The following is a 20,077-nucleotide window of genomic DNA, read 5'->3' as shown; positions in this document are numbered from 1 at the left end:
CCTCAACTACGCATAGGATTAGGTCTCTTTAATGCCTTGTTCAAGTCTCTTGGGTCAATGCATTTTCTGATTTCTTCTGAACTTTTCTTATGAGCAGCTACCATGAAAGACACCTGCTCAGTTGGTTCTTTGACTGGACAAAATCACACCTTGCTGCACCATTTTGACTTTGTCCTGCATAGCTATTGGAAATCTCCTTGCTGGTCTGATCACTGGACTGACCTCTGGGTCTACTTTCATGGAGTACACAACTGAAAGTTTGCCTAACTTGTCATCGAACACATCAGCATTCTCTGAGAAAATAGCATCAGTAAAGCTGGAACTGGGACATGTGTTTACATGATGTTCTGCTTTGGTAAAAGAAAGCAGTTTCATTATCAAACGGTCTCTTGAGACCTAATAATGACTGCATAGGTCTTCAGACTACATAAAATTGCAAGCTGTAATTGTTCCCAGCCAAATAGCATGAAAGCACTACTGAGCCTTCGGTTTGAATATCTTCACCTCCATAAGCAACTAGCTTCACACAATTGGCCAAATTAAGTTGCTCACCAGCTCTCACTTTAGCAAATGTTTCTGCTGACATCACATTACACTTTGAACCAGTGTCTACTTTGAGCTCTGTGGGCTTACCATTGATCAGGACAGTACAAAATACTTAATTCTTTGCCAATAAATGTACTGCATTAACCTTTTCACCGACCACTGATGCACCATCTACATAGAAAGTAGGGTTGCAGTTTTCCATATGATCAACTTGCTTTTTTGAGTGACCCTTCTTAATAACTGAATGAGGCTTCCTTCATTTACAAAACTTTTGAAAGTGGTTTCCATTTTTTACACTTGCGGCATTGCCGACCAGATGCTAAGCACATCTCTCTTTTAGACTCATGATTGGCACCACAGTTATGACAGTTAACCATAAGACTTGACTTGAGTTTGCTGACTCACCCTTATACTGCACTGAGCATGTCCGTTTTGCTGAGCTAGTCTTGAAACTTGCTAGACAGTTACAGGATCTTTCAGGGGAACCCGTAGGGGCTGCAGCTGCCATGTGCTTAGGCCTGCTTCTGCTTGCCACATGCTGCATGCTGTCTACATTTGCTCTAGAGGCTGCTGAAACTAAGCTCGTCACTTGTAAGCATGCTTGTGGGTCTTTCTGTGAGCTCATGGATTTGACAAATCTCTGTGGCTTTACTCAATGTTAAGTCACTGTCATGAAGCAAAATCTTTCTCATTGCAGCACTGTTAATACTACACACAAGCCTGTCCTTTAGTAACTCATCTTTCAATTTACCAAATCTGCACGTTTTAGCCTTATTTCTCAAGTCAGTTATATAAGATGCAAAAGTTTCACCTAGCTTTTGGTCTCTTGTATAAAATAGGTGCCTCTCTAATGTAACATTTGTCTAGGGGTTGCACATTTCTCTAAAATTACATTTCAAGCACTTGGGGTCCTCCCTTGTTTCAGCTGGCACAACAATATGGTTGTTTCCCCCTCTCCTGCACATACTGCTGGTGTATACACAAATTAACACTCTGTCTTTCAATAGCCTCCGACCAAGCCAAGTTAAGCAAAATGAATGCCCTTGTACGTGCATCTTTGTTAGAAAAAGCTGCCTGTATGAAAATATCGTATTCCTTCTCAAATACTCTCCAATTCTCTGCAATATTATTTATTTATTTATTTAGTTATTTGCATTTGTTTTCCAGGATGGTCCAACTGGACCAGAAATGCCCATTTTCAGTGGAGTCCCAGGTAGAAAAGCACCGCATACAAGACATTTCACATACAATACAGAATTTACATTAATAAAGACATTTAGTACATATTATTGGCAGCTTATACAGTTGTAAAAACAGTACATAAATAATCATTCTCAAGTCAAAGATGATATACAAGCATTACAGAGTATATACATGAGAACATTCTATATGAGTAGTTTTCAGCTAGCAAAATTAATATAGGACACTTCATGCAGTAGGTGCAAAACAGATATAGGAATTAATTAGAGACTAGGTACTTAAACTTTTCACACGTTTAAGAGGTGTAATAGCTGAGTGATAGGCTCCGAGTCCTGTTGCAGGAATCGGCAAAGTCGGTGGATATTGTTGCAGATATAAGTGGTGGTATGATATTAAGGTAGGGTTCGAGATTATCTGAATGTCTCACCTGGTTTAATGGTAGGTCTGTAAGGGTTAGGAAGAGAAGGAAGTAGACAAGAGGGATCAGTCATAGGACAACGAGAGTTAGTAGAAGAGGGAAGTGGACAGGATGGAGAGGCAGAGTAAATAAAAAGACAGGTGAATGTGAAAGGAGGATGCCAGAGTAGTAGAGTGGGGGTGAGAATAGTTGTGATGGTTGAAGTTAGGTTATGTGAGATGTGGTGTTAGCACTTGTGCACACCCAGGATGAGGAGAGGTGGTGTTTTAGAGATGTCTTGAAGTGGGTTACTGAGTGAGTGGATCTAAGTGTTGGGGGGAGGGAGATACAAAGTTTTGCGATGGTAAAGGAGTAAAGCATCTGGCCAGCCGAAAATTTGGGTTTTTCTACATTTATGACCAGTTGGTTCTTGGATCGGAGTGGTCTGTTAGGATGGTATAAAGTAAGTATAGAAAGAGAGGGCACATGGATGGATTATGAATGAGCTTGTGAGCTGTAGTTGGTTGGATAAAACTGAGATAGTTGGGGAGTTCAAGCCATTTTAGGTTGCGTAATGATAAGCGGTGGTGGGGTGAGTAGGAGCCATTAGTTACAAATTTAGCAATTTTGTTGTAGCATGAGTCTAGTTTGGACATTAGAGAGGACTGAATATTGGTGAGGAGGGGGCACCATATAAAAGAGAGGGTAATAGAAAAGAAGAGACAAGGGAAAGTCGGGCTGATGCACTGAGTAGATGTTTGTGTTGGTAGAGTGTGCCAAGCTTTTAATGTCTTTTTAACATTGGACTGGATGTGCAGGTCGAATATGAGGTTTTCATCTATGATGACACCTAGGAGTTTTGTGCTGGGTACAGTGTTGATGATGGTACCATTTAGGGATTGAATGGTGAAGTTCTCTTTTTGTAGGGGTGTGCACTTTTTGGGGGCAAAGTTTACTAGTTTGATTTTATTGGGGTTCAGGGCAAGATGATTATTAGCCAACCAAATTTCAGTGGAAGTGAGGGTGTTTTGGGTGAGTTGGTGTAGTTCTGAGGAGTTGTTTGCAGTGCAGATGATAGTGGAGTCATCTGCGTACTGGATGACTGAGCCTTGAGAGAGTGTGGTGTGGAAGTTATTGATAAATATGCTAAACAGAAGTGGGCCTAAAATGGAGCCTTGGGGAACACCAGTGGTGGCATTTAGGAAAGGGGAGTAAGAGTTCTGCCATTTAGTTGATTGTTGTCTGTTAGTGAGGTAATTAGTGAACCAGTTTAGAGTTTGAGGTGAGGTACCTATGTTAGAATGTTTTGTTAGGAGAGAGTGGGATATACTATCAAAATATTTTGATCAAACACAAGTAGATTGGGTTTGCGAAATGTCTCTTGCATATCAACATACAGTAGTGAAGGTGCTTGAAATTATATACGAACATACACGCATAAATATTTGCCAGAACTTGTAATTATGCCCAGTAGCACAACAGACTCTCTGGAACAACTGCACTTTGGCAAATAAGTCTACGAAGCATAAGAATACTTTAAAATCACTGTACTTTGCAAATAAACTGTACACAGCACAAGAACCTTTCAAAATAGCTGTACTTTGTGAAATAACTCTGTACAGTGTAAGAAACACTTTGAAATGGTGGCACTCTGCAAATAAGTGTACACAGCATAAGAAACTTTTTTGAAATGGCTGTACTTTGACTGCACTTTCCAATATAACTGTACTTTGCACACAGCAAACTCTTTGAAGTAATTGCACTGTAATAAAGCACACACACTGCATGACTTTGCACACACTGAGATTCTTCAAACAACTCTAGTTATGGTTTGAATGGCTTTGGCCAGTGTGAAACAGTAGTTTATGCCCAAAACATGGTCTTTTACTAGGTAACATACAGTTGCCTTGTTCTTTAAGCTTATTATGCCCTTTTTGTTGTACTCGGTTATGTCCATTTAACCTCGTATCATGCTCATATTTTTCTTGTGCCCGTTTTACTTTAAACATGTTCGTTATGCAATCCAAATATAATTCTGAGCCCCATATAAATATCTCTGCTAGTTTTATCAAATATTGTAGTTTCAAACATTTTGTTTAATAATGTGTTTTGTGCCCTACGAGTGCTCCATTTTATTTTCTTTGCAAAATAAATCATTTATGCACGTTTTGGTTTTCTTTAGTTCATTTCTGGCCCTTTTTGACCGTTTGAGCACTGTTATTACCCAATCTTCTCAACACACCTTCACCTTCAACTCTGCACCTCATGGCTTGAAGAAGTTGCACTCTCAATCCCGGTTCTGATACCATGTTGATTGGCTGGTCAGGGTAAAACAGACCAACTGTTGTGGGTTCAGTTCAAGCAGTTTTATTACACACAAGCACATCAGGAATGAGGCTTTGCAACTTTAAACTTAAAAGTATCAACAGACTGACTACTACACTCATGCTTGTTAACACTCTGGCTGTTCTCTTAAAATGGCACTGCTGCCTGCAAATGCTCACCCTTTATATGCACGTGCTTACATCTGGAAATGCTTCTTAAAGTTACATACATTTCCTCTTTTCTACGGTAATGACTTGTAGTGTATGTATCACTGTAATTATGCTATGAATTTGGGGAAAAGGCGTGCTTAATTTGTACCTTTCTGGCATCAGAAAGGTGTTTAACAAGTTTTCAAGTACCTCCTACTACTGCTAAGCTGTAGTCACACACTGGGCAGCCAAGTGCTCCAGTTTGTGCGGAACACTTTGCATTTGTTTGATTAAGCCCACTGTTCTGCTGTTCCAAATTTTGCAGCTGTTGCTCCGCTTAACCGCTTTCATCCATATAATTTATACTACAGGTAAAACAAGTTTTCTGGTTAAGCACTTTTTCTGTGTAATTATACAGACAGTAAACTTGTTTTGGTACTTCATCCAGCAGAACTGCGGAGTGTGTAATGGAGCGCTGTGTAGTTGAAAGGCTCGCTTATTTGCAGCTCTAAGTTGAGGAGAGGGGGAAAAAAGCCCTCTTAGAGGGGGATGAAGGTTTTTGAATTCAGACTGATAAAGAAGGGGTTCTGCTTTCTAAATAATTGCAGCAAACCAATTGCTACAAATATTTCTGCTTGCTGTATTCTAAGTACCGGTCATGGAGCACTGAAGGAATAAGTGCTTCAGCCATGATTAAACTGCGATACCGGTGTTTAGTTTATATAATGACTGAATGCTGGTACTGCACTACAGTCAGATAATTTTCTGCCCCCTTTGCCTCCATTGTAGCTATGGTATGGGCATGAGTAAGAGGTTTGGCAATACAAGAATGTGCTATTTTTATGAAGTTAAAGTATAGCTTGTTAAATGTTGCCCCTGAAATTGTGGTTAGCTTTAAAGGCTGAGATTGTTTCTTTGACAATACGTTTTTTTAAAATAGAATACAGGGCACTACTCAGCCATAGGATAGAGTTGTGAATTAGGGTGTTGTCATTAAATCTTTGTTGAGAGAGATATGGGATGGAATTAAGTTTCCAGAGTAGTAATTGTTTCTAATAGAAAGTTTCTGCAGGAAGATGTAAATGATGTAAATGTAGCTTTTTTTTTGGCCCCAGTGGCTGGGTTAAAGGTCATGTGCTTTTGTATCTGTGACTGGGCAGCCAAGTGCTCTGGATTGTGCAGAAAGCTCCGTATTTGTGTTTGATTTAAGCCCACTGTTACGAATTTTGCAGCCGTTGCTCCGCTTAAGTGCTTTCATCCATATAATTTATATAATTACAGGTAAAACAAGTTTACTGATTAAGCGCTTTTGTGTGTGTAATTATACAGACAAAAGTGCTTAACCAGTTAACTTGTTTTGGTACTTCATCCAGCAGAACTGCGGCGTGTGTAATAGAGAGCTGTGTAGTTGAAAGGCTCGCTTATTTGCAGCTGTAAGTTGAGGAGAGAGGGGGAAAAAAGCCCTCTTGGAGGGGTATGAAGGCTTTTGATTTCAGACTGATAAAAAAGGGGTTCTGCTTTCTAAATATTTGCAGCAAACCAATTGCTACAACTGTTACTGCTTGCTGCATTCTAAATACCAGTCATGGAGCACTGAAGGAGTAAGTGCTTCAGCCATGATTAAACTGCAATACCGGTGTTTAGTTTATATAATGACTGAATGTTGGCCTTGCACTACAGTCGGATCATTTGCTGCCCCCTTTGCCTCATTGTAACTATGGTCTGGGCATGAGTAAGAGGTTTGGCAATACAAGATTGTACTATTTTTATGAAGTTAAAGTACAGCTTGTTAAATGTCGCCCCTGAAGTTGTGGTTAGCTTTAAAGGCTGAGATTGTTTCTTTGACAGTAAGTTTTTTTAAAATAGAATACAGGGCACTACTCAGCCATAGGATAGAGTTGTGAATGAGGGTGTTGTCATTAAATCTTTGTGGAGAGAGATATGGGATGGAATTAAATTTACCAGAGTAGCAATTGTTTCTAATAAAGTTTCTGCAGGAAGATGTAAATGTAGCTTTTTTTTTTTTGGCCCCAGTGTCTGGGTTAAAGGTCATGTGCTTTTGTGTCTGTGATCTGTCCATTTAGCAGTTTTACTGTTTTCCAGCAGTATTTAGGAGAAGATGACTGCCTATTTTCTTTTATATAGATGATCTTAGCAGAATTAATTGCAATTCTGTTTTTTTTTTTTTTCCTGAGACCGAGAAATATTAGGTGCAAGGTTTCATTGCATTTTTTCCATTGTCTCCATGCCCTGTCTTTGTTCCATAAATGTTAGTCTCATTTGTGGATCGCTGTGCTGAGTCTGTCTGCTATCACGTTGGATTTTCCAGGGATGTGCATTGCAATCAGAAAGCATTGGGAGAAGGTCACCCACTGCCATTCTCTCAGGGCCTCCCGACAAAGCGGGTAAGACCTGGTTCCTCCTTGTTTGTTTATGTACCACATATACAAAGTGTACATGACTTTTATTTGCATGGAATTCTGGAATGTAGAGAGGGCTGTCAGCACAAAATAGTAGAAAGAGGACAGTATTTTAAAGGTGGCATTCACATTCCTATATATTTTGGTTGAAAGGCCATGGTCATGGTATGCTTTTCGCTCAGTGCGAAAATAGGGTGTTCCACATTTTGACCATTTGTCACGCATTGCAATGGTCTATGTTCCACATTGGCCTCTTAGTAGGTTGAGACCTATGGTCACGCACTAAAGCACTGACAGAAATCAGCAGTCACCGCAAAAGAGCTGTGGGAAGCTGTTAAAACACTTCATTTGGACTTTTTTTTTTCCTAAAGTCCAGCTGAAGTGTTTAACAGTATGAATGAATGGCTTCCCACCACTCTTCTGTGGTGGTTTCTATGTGGCAGGGGTAAGTGTGCTACAGCACTAGTGCATTTTTTTTCTCTAAATTTTGAACATATGGCTCCTGGATCATGTACCTTGCAGGGGCAGCATTAGCTTCATTTGTTATTTTTTTCTTTTAAGTGCAATAATTCCAAAAGTAGCACGTTTGCACTATATACATCTTGTGTCACAAATATGATTGTGTTATCATAGTAGACAGCTAAAAAATGCCCTGTCAGACCGCAAAGAGCCCCTTTTGCCTTCTGACCCCCAGCTTTCAGCAGCTTCGACATCCCGGACCAGTAGTGTACCATAAATGAATGCTTTATTATAATAAGTAAGCCTATGGGGAAATCTTTTCCAATCCTGTATATAGAAAAGGGTTTTCACCTGAATAAGTTATTAAAAGGAGATGTTGATGCTTTCAGATTAGCATCTGTTGAGAAACTTTGCTTAAATACATGATGTTATGTGATCCTATCTCGCCTACATTCTGTACTGATGGGTTCGACTCTGCACGCTATACTGTAGAACGAAGTCTCTTATTGGCTGAGCTATCCTACATCCCAGGATGCACCACCACTGCTTCCCCAGATGTCGTTTGCCGCTTTACAGCAAAGATGTGGTCTCGGACTTGGCTGAGCTAAGTTGTTATTTCTTCTAAAATTTCTGTCAGAAATTTTTGATTAATCTACCCAAAAGCTGTTTTAACAGCTATCGTTGTTGTGTGACTGGTTATTAGAGTATTTTTGTGGTGAATTTGTCTTTGTATTGAGGGAAGGATCCCGTTTAAGTTAGAGGGGCCTTGCCCTTGCGCGTGAGTGAATTTAGTGCAAGTCTTGTTGTAGTGTTAGTTGGTCAAGTATCCCATTTCTACTAGAGGGGTCTTGTCCTTACTTATTTTCTTCACAAAAATTTTTGGAAAAAGTTTCTTTTTTGTGGTAGTGTTTGGCTGTCAGTATGTCGAAAGAGCACAGACCATCTGGGTTCAAGAAATGCTCTAAATGCAGCTACAAAATGTCCATAACGGACGATCACTCGTTGTGTGTGTATTGTTTAGGCCCTAAACATCTTCAGGAGTCATGCAGCGTTTGTCACGCTTTTTCCTCCCGAGTCCTCCAAGAGAGGAAAAACAAATTAATTTTAAAAGGGCTTATTACACCTTCTTTTGAAGAGGCTTTATCTTCTTCCTCTTCACCTTCGAAGAAGAAGAAATCGTTGGCTCCGACCAGCCCGTCGGAACCGGCCAAGAAATCTCGGCAGGCTTCTCCATCGGCTCCACGGACTTCGGAGCCGAGGGCGGAACGGTCTGCCTCGATGCCTCCAGCCTCGACTCCTCTGGCTTCGGAGCCGACGGCTAGAGCTTCGAGAGGCGGGTCACCTTCATCAGCTCCTCTGCCTTCGGAGCCGATGAGAGTCACCCGCTCAGACTCTTCCCCTTCGGCGCCGAAGTCCTCTTCGGCTCCGAGGGAAATTGCATTGGTTATGGAGTCTCCCTCGGCGCCGATATTTATCGAGACGATTCGGAGCCAGTCCCCCAGTCCTTCGGAACCGGTGGAGAAGTCGACTCAAACTCGTTCGATCTCTTCTCGGTCTTCGAGGATGTCTGATTCGGACATCGACAGGGTACTTCAAAGGCTGTTTCAGTCTCCTGTCTTTCAAAAGTTGGTTTCGGCTCCAGCCCAGTCAGCTCCGGAGCCAATTGCCCACCCTGTTATTGTAGTTCCTCCTCCAACAGCCTCGGCACCGTTGGAGCCGGTGCTGGTGGAGCCGATGGAGGGTTTCGGGTCGGCTCCGACCCTTACTCTAACCCCGACCTTCGGATCGGAGTTCGGTACTCGGACCTCCTCGGTCGGCCCCGGGGGGGTGACGCTTCGGAACCGATGTTTTCGGTTCCAAGCCTCCCTCTTGGTGCGTCAGCTGCGGGAGTGCCGTCTACTGTTGTGGCCTCGGGGGCCGGACCTTCCCAGGACTCTGGGGGTCCGGCCTTCAGGGCCATGAGGAGTGCTTTGGCCAAATCTTCTTTGGCTACCTCCACTGTCTCTCCGGCACCTTCCCTTGGCACGGAGACTGCCTCCTTTGTTGTCCCCCTGTCTCAAGACAGCGGAGCCCTGGGGCCTGAGGTCACCCCCATCGGGAGTTCCCCCCTTCCTGGAGGTCCTGCCGAGGCATCTTCGGAGGAACCTCCAAGGAAGAGACAGTGCAAGAGGAAGCATGTCGACTCCCCTGACGAGTCTCACCTCGGACACCGACCTCGATGATGCGGAAGGGTCCCCCAAGTCGTCCTTGGATGATGTCTCCTTTGCGGACATCTTAGAAATCCTGAAGCAACGAGGCGACTGGCAGGCCAAACCCCCTTCTGCTGAGGAGTCGGTATTCCTCAAGGCCTTCGGGGCTCAGCCCTCCACCTCCTGGGTGTCTCCGCCCTTCGATGAGCTTCTAGATTTGATCTCTTGAAGGGCGTGGGAGCACCCGGATTCTGTGGAACTGGTGCCAGCTCGCCCCAATAAATTTCTTTCAGCCCCCCCCCCCCGAAAAGGAATTTCTCTCCAAAGGTGTGGCTGTAGATGCCCTGGTGGTGGCATCTGCTACCCAACAAGATGTGGCAGAGGCATCTACGTCCGTCCATCCTCCTAATAAAGAGTCCAAGAGCATGGATCTGTACGGGAAGCGCACCCTTACTTCAGCAGCCTTTACTTTAAGGTCTCTGAATTATCTGACGCACTTCACCAGACTTCAGAGGGATCTGGTCAAGGAACTTTCAGATACCCTCTCTGGTAACCTACCTGAGCAGTTGGCCCAGACGGTCCGCTCTCAGCTGACTACCTTATCTTCTTTATCGAACTCGTCCATGAGGCTCATTTCGTATGCAGCCAAGTGGGCGAGTAGAGCGGCAGGAACAGGTGTTGCTCTACGGAGACAAGCCTGGCTCCGCCTGTGTCACTTTGTGGAAGCCTTCAAGTCTTCCTTTGCCGACGCTCCCTTCGATGGGTCCTCTCTGTTTGGACCCAAGGTAAAGGACACCTTGACCCGCTGTGAACAAGAGGGTAAGACCTTGACTGCCGTAGGGGCACGGTTTTCCACTCCCTTCAGGCCTTATCCCAATGCTAGAAGAGGGGGGAAAATGTGGTTCCATAAATCTCAAAAGGCTTACTCCTCACAGCAGGGCGATCCCCCTTCTAGAGGCAGAGGAGGGGGAAATTTTTCAGGAAGACGTCGTCCCAGAGGCGGCGGAGGCCCCTGCAACACTGGTAACCGCGAGTCCTTTCGTGGCTCTTCAACCTTCCAGCATCCCTGAAGGATTGCCCGACTGTGCAGCTCCGGAGCCAGTCGGGGGTCGTTTTTCGAAGCACCTAAAGGCCTGGGAGGGTATCACTCAGGACCGATGGGTGCTCCGAATCATCGCCGGAGGTTACACCATCCACTTTTCTCAACCCCCCCACCACCACCATCCCGGAAAATCCCGGAACCACCACCCAGTCAACGGGATCTCGCAGCCATCGAAATCTCAAAGCTGCTTCAAAAAGGAGTCATCCAACTGGTCCCCGAAGGCCAGACCGGATTAGGGACTTACTCAGGATTCTTTTTGGTGCCAAAAAAGACCGGGGACTTGAGGCCCATCTTGGATCTCAGCAAACTAAACCGATCTGTCAAGAAGTCCAAGTTCCGGATGGTCACCTTACAATCCATTCTCCCGCTGCTGGAGAAGGGTGTTTGGATGTGCTCCATAGATCTCAAGGACGCCTATTATCACATCCTGATAGATCAGGCGTCCAGGAGACACTTGCGCTTCAGCCTGGGAGACAGTCATTTCCAGTTCCGTGCACTGCCCTTTGGTCTCACCACAGCCCCCAGGGTGTTCACCAAATGTTTGGCGGTGGTGACTGCTCACCTGAGAAGTCTAGGATTCCAGGTGTTTCCATACCTAGACGACTGGCTCCTAACTGCCACCTCCAGGCGTCTACTCTTGCAAAACCTAGCAGCCACTATATCTCTAGGCAACTCCCTAGGAATCACCTTCAATTGGGCAAAGTCTGTGTTGCTGCCATCTCAGCGCATATGGTTTATCGGAGTAGAGATAGACTCAAAGCAAATGCGGGTCTATCTTCCTACGGAGAGGATAGAAACATTACAGTCTCAAGTTCAAGCCTTGCTCCTCAAACGCCGAGCCCCAGCCAGGGTGGTCCTACAACTGTTAGGTTTCATGTCGGCCACCGTTCTCCTAGTCCTCTTGGCAAGGTTACATATGAGGATTCTCCAGTGGCTCCTGTCAGTCCAGTGGTCTTATCAGGATCTCCCTCTCAGTCACCTCATTCTGATCACAGAGACGTGCAAACAGGACCTTCGTTGGTGGCTTCTTTCCTCCAATCTGGATCAGGGGTGACCCTTCGTTCCACCACCTCCAGTGGCCACATTGACTATGGACGCCTCCCAGACGGGGTGGGGGGGACATTACCTGGGCAGGTCAGTCCAAGGCAAGTGGCACTCAGACGAGAGTCTCCTCCACATCAACATACTGGAAATGAGGGCGGTGCTTCTATCACTGCAAGCACTACACAGTTACCTCCCCCAGGGCATGATTGCCATTCAGTCCGACAACATGTCAGTAGTCTGGTACCTGAACAAGCAGGGAGGGACCAGATCCTACCCCCTTTGCAGAGAGGCCATGAAGGTATGGGATTGGGCGATTGCAACCAAACGTTCTCTGGTAGCAACACACATTCCAGGGAGATCCAATGTGATAGCCGACAGACTGAGCAGAACTGTTCTCTCCCCTCACGAGTGGTCTCTGAACGACAGAGTGGCAACTCAGATTTTCAGAAGATGGGGAACTCCTTGTTGCAACCTATTCGCAACCCCCCTCAATACGAAATGCCAACGGCTCTTCTCTCTCACCCCAGTTCCGGGGGAGATTTCCAAGGATGCCCTAGTCCAAGCTTGGCCCACCGGCCTGCTATACGCCTTTCCACCGGTTCCCCTTCTTCCCAAGGTGATCCAGAAGGCGATTCGCTTGGAGAGCAAGATGATTTTAATTGCCCCATACTGGCCTCGTCAAGTCTGGTTTCCCTTTCTTCGGAAATATGCACTGGATGGTCCATGGTTCTTGGACCAGGTTCCGGACATCTTGACCCATCAGTCGGGACTGCATCACCAGTCCCTTCACTCGTTGAAGCTAACAGCTTGGCTCCTCCTCTTCCGACCTTAGTCAGGAACCATGCTTTGGATCCGGAAGTCATACATATCTTGTCCTCGGCCCACAAGAATTCTACTAAGAAAATGTATAACAGCAAATGGAAGAGATTTGCTATTTGGGCCCAACTCTGGGGATTAGATCCCATAACTGTCCCGGTATCAGAAGTTCTGAAGTTTTTAGTTTCTCTGTTCAATCAAGGTTCTTCGGTCTCTACCATTAAGGTTCAATTGGCAGCTATTTCCAATTTTCATGAGAGCATAGAACCACCTTTGATGAGCAACAAGTTGTGTAAAGCCTTCATGAAAGGTGCTGGGCTGCTTCGGCCCCCGATGTCTCATCCCGCTCCACCGTGGGACCTTAATGTTGTGCTAGGTGCTTTGACCTCTTCCCCCTTCGAACCGGCAGCAACTTGTGACTTGAAATTTCTTTCTTGGAAGACTGCTTTCTTAGTTGCAATTACATCAGCCAGAAGAGTTTCGGAACTTCAAGCCCTATGTGTCAAACCACCATACCTGTTTTTTCAGAGTATCCCTCAGACCGAATCCATCCTTTGTTCCCAAGGTTTGTTCTAGTTTTTGTCTGCAACAGTCATTGGAACTTCCAGTTTTCTTCCCAAAGTACTCAGAGCGGAATACATCTTTCACACCTTAGATGTTCATAGACAATTGCGCTTCTATTTGGATAGGACGCACCAAACACGGAAAACAGATCAGTTGTTTGTGTCCTTTTCGGACAATAAATTGGGCAAAGCCGTCACGAAAGTCACTATTGCCAAGTGGATCAGAGACTGTATCAGTCATACTTACTTCATTTCTAATAAAGAGCTTACATCTACTGTGAAAGCTCATTCTACCAGGGCTATGGTTACTTCGGCAGCTTTTCATTCTAAGCTTGCCATTAGTGACATTTGTGCTGCGGCTACGTGGTCTTCTCCTCACACCTTCATTTCTCATTACAAATTGGACATGGCATCTCGGGGGCGAGCTTCATTTGGTTCCACAGTTCTCAGGAGTGTTTTCCAGTGAGCCACCCAGGAATCAGGTGCTAGGGACGCTGTCCCATCAGTACAGAATGTAGGCGAGATAGGATCACATAACATCTTTTAGTTATGTACTTACCATAACTTTAGATGTTTGGGATCCATCTCGCCTACATTCCTAATAACCCACCCTCCTTCCCCCTGCCTTGGAGATCAGAAGAGACCGGACGGTTCGAGTTCAGCCGTTTCATCTTGATACACCTGGCAATGTTATATCAACAGTCTATGTGTGTGTGTGCATGTGTGCGGACAAACAAGATCTGGGAAAGCAGTGGTGGTGCATCCTGGGATGTAGGATAGCTCAGCCAATAAGAGACTTCGTTCTATAGTATAGCGTGCCGAGTCGGAGCCGAGGATCGGCTCCGAACCCATCAGTACAGAATGTAGGCGAGATGGATCCCAAACATCTAAAGTTATGGTAAGTACATAACTAAAAGTTTCACTGTTGGTAATAATGAAAAGGACCCTGACCTAATCCTTATTACGAGGCATAAGCATGCATGTGGTAACACTGTACAAATTAAACACATATTGAACAACAAAAAAGTGGTTAAAATGCAATATTGGTTTCTTCTGCATTTAATTATGCAGTCATCATTGTGCCATAGAGTATAGAATTAGAAATGCATATTGTTAGAAACCGTGGTAGTGATATGGTGGTAAGAAAGGTAAAGAAAGTACCCTTTGGATGTTTAGGGCTGTATAACAAAAGCAAAACAGAAACAAAGCTGAAGTTAAGAAAACAAGCTCAGTTAAGCCGTAGTGTGCATTTGTTATGCTTCTTTTCCCTGGGTAAAATCATGAGCAACAAATACATTTAATAAGGATAATGAATATTTGACCATGCTTACCAGTAAGAACTTTTGGGTTAGTTTTATATACTGACTTTTTTGTTTACAAATATTCTTTTAATGTTTTTCTTGTTTCTCCTTATCTGTCCCCACTTTTTAGCATTGAAAAGGTGTCAAAAATCACTTCTCCATGCCTGATCATTCATGGTACAGAGGATGAGGTGATCGACTTTTCACATGGTGTGGCACTGTATGAGCGTTGTCCAAAGGCAGTAGAGCCCCTCTGGGTAGAGGGGGCAGGACATAATGACATAGAACTTTACAGTCAGTACCTGGAACGCTTGCGCAAGTTCATCTCCCAAGATCTGTCTGTGCAACGGAACTAAGAAAGGGTGATTAAACATTTTACCTGGAGGATGGAAGCTGAAACTGGATGAAAGCAGCAAAATTGCCAGAGGCACTTAATCTTCTGTGCCAGAAAATCCTTAGATGGGCAAGCTAGGAGGCTGGAAACAATGTGGCTTTATATTTTACCAATTAAAAAAAATCAAGAAAGAGGGACAGAAAAGTAGAATGTATATTTTTGGTCTCTGGTAACCTTTTTTTTTTCAAAACAGAAGCTTGTTTTTGTAGGCATTTTGAACCATTCAAGTTAAACTGTAGGAAAGATGCAAAAGGAAATTGACAGCAGCTTGTTATGGACTGTTGCATACGCCAGCTAATATCCCGCCCCTTGCCTTCTTTTTTCTCCCCAAGGTACTAATTTAGAAGTCTAGAGCAAAAGAAAATCTATTCAGGTTTTGTATTAAAATATAACAGTCTGTTTGCTGGTCTCACAGTATCTACACATTTTTTTTTTGGCATGTTGCTTTGACAGTGGGCTGAGCTCTCTAGTTTGGTGGCATCAGTTTGACCTTATGGCCATAGGCAGTCCATGTGAGTTTAAGCTGCAACTGTCTTCTAACTTTTATTGCTGTATATAACTTTTGATACTGTTTAGAGTCCTTTACTCAAGGTATGTTGCATTCTAGTATATATATTTTATGCTACATAGCAAAGTTAAAGGAGATGCAGAAAGCCTTGTGACCCTTTAGGATATTTTTGAGCTGCATCTTTGTCTATCTCAGGTTGCCTGGTACTGCTGTTGGTGTAGTGGGTACAGGTAATTTTCTGTACGCTAGCAAACACCAAAGGAGAAGGGACCATTAATGTTTGGACATAAATATCCATGTGGGCTTATGTTTGTTGTTGTTATGCACATGGGCAAGTTCCACTATTACTTCATAAGCATTAGTAAAAAGACAGTTGTTAACCCTACCTGTAAACTGGTGTAGAGTTATGTTTTGAGAGTGGGGTTCCTTTGAGGCAAAATGTTTAATAAGAAACTTTCTGTAGTGCATCTTTCTGTCCCTACCAGGAGGAAGTTGCTGCAGTTCACATGCAAAGCTGCTGTATTCCTTTTGGTTTAAGTAAGGGAAAAGTAGCCCTGCTGAATTGCACAACACTACCAAAGTTGAATTCAGTGACTTTTAATTGTAAATCAGGAGGGCTAGAAGTTAGAGCTTGTAATGGAAAGCCACAGTGGACTTTTGGGATATATTCCCCCAACAAAGGTTCCAAAGCTTCATTTTGTGGTGGTCATGTTGTGACCCATGGTTTCAATATACCATGTATGTGTTGGATTGTTGCCATTTACGTAACCACATATTGAATTGTGACCTTACTAAAAGGTATTCTTCTGGAAGATGGGCATCTTAATGTGAAATGAATTCTTCCAATACATTGTGGGAAGGGGTTAGTGTGAAAGGATTCTACATATGGGGAGTTTATGCAATGGCATTTCATGCTTATTGTGAACATTTTGACCAATATTTCTATTTTGGACTGCTGTTCGTATCATGTTTCTTAGACTGGACTTTTTACTGCATTTTAATTGGGAAGCACTTGCTTCATTTAGTGCAGCTGCTTAAAGGTTCAACCGTTATCAGCCAGATTTTAAGGCAAGCAATTTATAGTAGCCATTGAGTGAATTTGACGGGTAAAAATAGAGTAAATGCTTGTCCTTTATATTACAGGACTTTCTCCTAATTAAAAAAAAAAAAGAAAGAAAAGCAAGTCAAATTGTTGAATAAAACATAAATAAATTCTCTTTAGGAAGGCTGCCCCCTGCCATCTGCTAATTTCTTTAGTGACGCGGTGTTCTGGCATGTAGTCATTTAGGTCACTTTTGAGAATTCCTGGTGTGAAGGCAGGCAGAGAGAGAGAGAGAGCAATCCTGACTCTCATGTGGAGGAGCAGCCTTTCTTTCTAGTATATGCAGTCCATTTGTTGGATCACTGCATGATGACAGGCTGTACCTTTTGACATTCCAGACAAGATTCATATAAGATAGTGGCACAGTCATATATTATGTTAACTGCTATTACTGCTGACTTTTAAGTGAGATGAAGTTAATAAGAGCACCAGCACTATGAAGAAAAATGCCGTCCATGTAGTCTCCTTTGATAGCCTCTCTGTGCTCACTCCTCAGCACCACCAGGCTATCCCACTGGCTTGCTCATTTCTTATACCTGGCTTACTGACTGGAGTAGTTGAGAGCATGACACCTAACAATGGAAAAACAAACTGCCCTCGGAGCCAGAGAACTGGCAAGTGATTGGTTGCAAGTAATGCTACTAATATTGAATCCCGCGATCAAAGGAACGTTGTTAATAGTATCTGACAAATCTCCCCATCATAATTGGAAGGATTACCATTATGAACAAACATAATTTCAGAACTTGAAAATTTAAAACTTTTTCTTTGCCCTTACCTTGAAGTGCATTGACAATGGAGATAGCGTGTATCAAGGTAGGGGGTGTGAGAGCAACTCTGCCATAAGCAGGGTAGGGCCTACAAAATATACATGAAAAAGTCTTGAGTTCTGAAATTATGCCCATTTGTGGTTATCTTCACAGTTTACATAAGGAGCTGTCTGAAGAATAGGATGACGTTCTTCGTGTTTCACTATTGCAGTCATCACATTTGGGTTATCTGCTTGCAGTAGCCCTCAGTCGGCCTGATTAACAAAGTCTTGGGTTTTGCGTCGGTTTTCGTTTTTGAGTTTCAGAACCAAAGTCTTCAACTAAAAGCTAAGTACCCTGTTGGGGAAACCTTTTCTTGCTCTAAACCGATGTCAGTAAAAGTAAATAATTGCATTATTTGTCGAAAGCAAATACCTCATAAAGATTTTCATTCGTACTGTATTCCTTGTCTAGGCCCTGACCACGACGTACCTCGCTGTCGGTTTTGTGCCTTATTTAAACCATGAACTATCCATTGGTATATTTATGCTTCTAAATATTTTGGTGCTCAGTTCAGTTATCCTGATATGTCTTCGGTAAACCATCCAACTACCGACATTCCGAAAAAATGCAGAGACAGAGAAAGGCCGCCGAGGTTCAAAGCTGCCCACGACACTTCTCCTAAGCCAGTCGCCAGTTCGCCGGTACTCCATGAGGTGCTTTCGCAGCCCCTGATAACCACTACTTCAGATTTGCAGGCCTCTACTGAGACCCATTCGGAGTCCGGTATGCCACGAGATGCTTCAACTGTGGAATCTGCAGATGGCTCTACCTTGGATGGGTCCGGAGCCGCTGTGCAGGCACCAGCTTCTGAGGGTGTATTCAGGCCTACTGACTTGCGTATTAAACCGATGCCCTGTTCTTCAAGGCCTAAAACTCGAACCATACCTAGAAAACTGACACCCAGACCGCATGGCCAGGCCTCTATGCCTAAAAAACAAATAAGAATGGCTGAAGACCTTATTACTTTAATCAGGGGTAGCCATCCTTCCCCCTCTTAAGAGACCTAGGACTGAGTTTGCTTATTATACTTCTGACCAGGATTCTGAATTTTCTGTTTCCTCTGACCAGGATTTACCCTTATCTACCTACGAGGATTCTGATGCTGAGGACTTTATTCCCTCTGCATCCCCCCCCCAGAAGATTTTTCTTTTGGTGCAACCTTGCATACTCTCAGGGAGCATTCTCATTGGGAAAGTCAGGATTTCTCTGATTCTGAAAAGAGGTTAGGGATTTCTTACTCCTGCCCCAGCACAGGCCTTTAGCCATACCTCCTGTACTAGACATTGTTGATGATGCTTTTTCGGAATCTAGCTTGGCCCCTGACTCTTTACCTCCTGCTCCCAGAAAACCTGATAGACCTGACCCTCAGAAGTTCCTTTTTAAAAATGCTACTGCAGATCCTGAGACCATTTCACAGGGACCCAAGGGCATTAAAGCTACTACTGCCAAAAATCCTACCCCCTCTGATAGAGACTCCAGGGCGCTGGATAGATGGGGTAAGAAGGTATACACTTCTGCAACTTTGGCCATTAGGGCCTTAAACTGCCAGTTTCAAGTATCAGCAGCATATTATTGGATTGCTTAAACAGAAACTGATGTTGATTCCTGACTGTGCTGACAATAAGGATTTACAGGATTTACTGCATTCAGCTGAAAAGTTGGAAAACGTACTTTGCAATGTGGTTTTGATTCACTAGAGGCATCTTGCAGGGCTGCTGTAACTGGGTCTGTACTTAGAAGGCATGCTTGGCTTAACGAGCAATCCTTTCCAGATCATGTTAAAGTGAAATTACTGGATGCTCCCTTAAACCAGGACCGCCTGTTTGGCAACAAGGTAGAAGAAGTTCTTAAAAAGATGGAGGAAAAAAACTAAATCTATGCAACTGTTAAAGATTTTTTTACAAGTACAACCTCCAAGGTTTAGTAGGCATTGGCCTTCCAAGAATTGGTCCTTTCCTGCCTCTTCCAGACCTTCTCAGTCCAAACTCAGATCTAGCAGAGCTCCCAGGCTTCATTCACAGGGTTCGCACAGGACTAAGCAGTGAGGAGCCTCCACTTCCAAATCTGGGGGTAGTAAAACTCCCCCCTATGGTAAACTGTCTCAATGACTTCTTTTTAAAACTGCCAAGCACTTCTCAACTGACTGCCCCTTTGGGGGGAAGATTGCTCTTCATGCAAAGAACTGGGAACGCATTATCCAGGACAAATGGGTTTTAAATATAGTGTCCCAGGGATACAGATTTCACTTCCATATGTTACCAACACCAAATGAGTGGCCAGATCTACCCCCAAATCAGTGAGCAGAGCCCCAAAAGCAAGTATTTTCTCTCTTAAGCATGGGGGCTATTCATTTGGTACCAGAAGAGGAATAGGGACAAGGTTTCTACTCTAGACTTTTCTTGGTACCCAGAAAAGACAATTCATGGTGTCCTATCCTGGACCTGTCTACTCTAAACGCCTTTTTGGTGATTCCAAAATTCAAGATGCTGTCTCTTCACCAGTTGCTCCCTATGCTAGGCAAAGATGCCTGGTTGGCAAAACTAGATTTAAAGGAAGCATACCTGCACATCCCAATCAGGGAATCTTGCAGAAGATACCTACACTTCAACGCAGGCTACACGCACTATCAGTTTTCTGCAATGCCCTTTGGTTTATCTATTCACAAAGTGCCTAGCTCCAGTCATTGCATTTTGCAGGCAAAGAAATATTCAAATATACCCATACTTGGATGATTGTCTAATTCAGGCAGA

At 43.7% G+C, this 20,077-nt stretch overlaps 1 protein-coding gene across 1 annotated transcript in view; it reads left to right on the top strand.

Moving 5' to 3' along the window:
* The window catches only part of ABHD17A (abhydrolase domain containing 17A, depalmitoylase), a 938,418-nt gene extending 922,612 nt beyond the window's left edge, over positions 1 to 15,806 (top strand). Inside the window, exon 4 of the mRNA XM_044053973.1 lies at positions 14,642 to 15,806. Coding sequence (XP_043909908.1) covers positions 14,642 to 14,867 — 226 coding nt within the window. The 3' untranslated portion in view covers positions 14,868 to 15,806. The remainder of the gene's footprint in view (positions 1 to 14,641) is intronic.
* The last annotated feature ends 4,271 nt before the right edge of the window (positions 15,807 to 20,077 follow it).

Source organism: Protopterus annectens, chromosome 13.part0, assembly GCF_019279795.1.
Source record: "Protopterus annectens isolate FY-2018-M chromosome 13.part0, PAN1.0, whole genome shotgun sequence".
Lineage (NCBI taxonomy): Eukaryota > Metazoa > Chordata > Ceratodontiformes > Protopteridae > Protopterus > Protopterus annectens.
The sequence above is the reverse complement of the archived record's forward strand: the minus strand, read 5'-3'. Positions and strand labels throughout refer to the sequence as shown.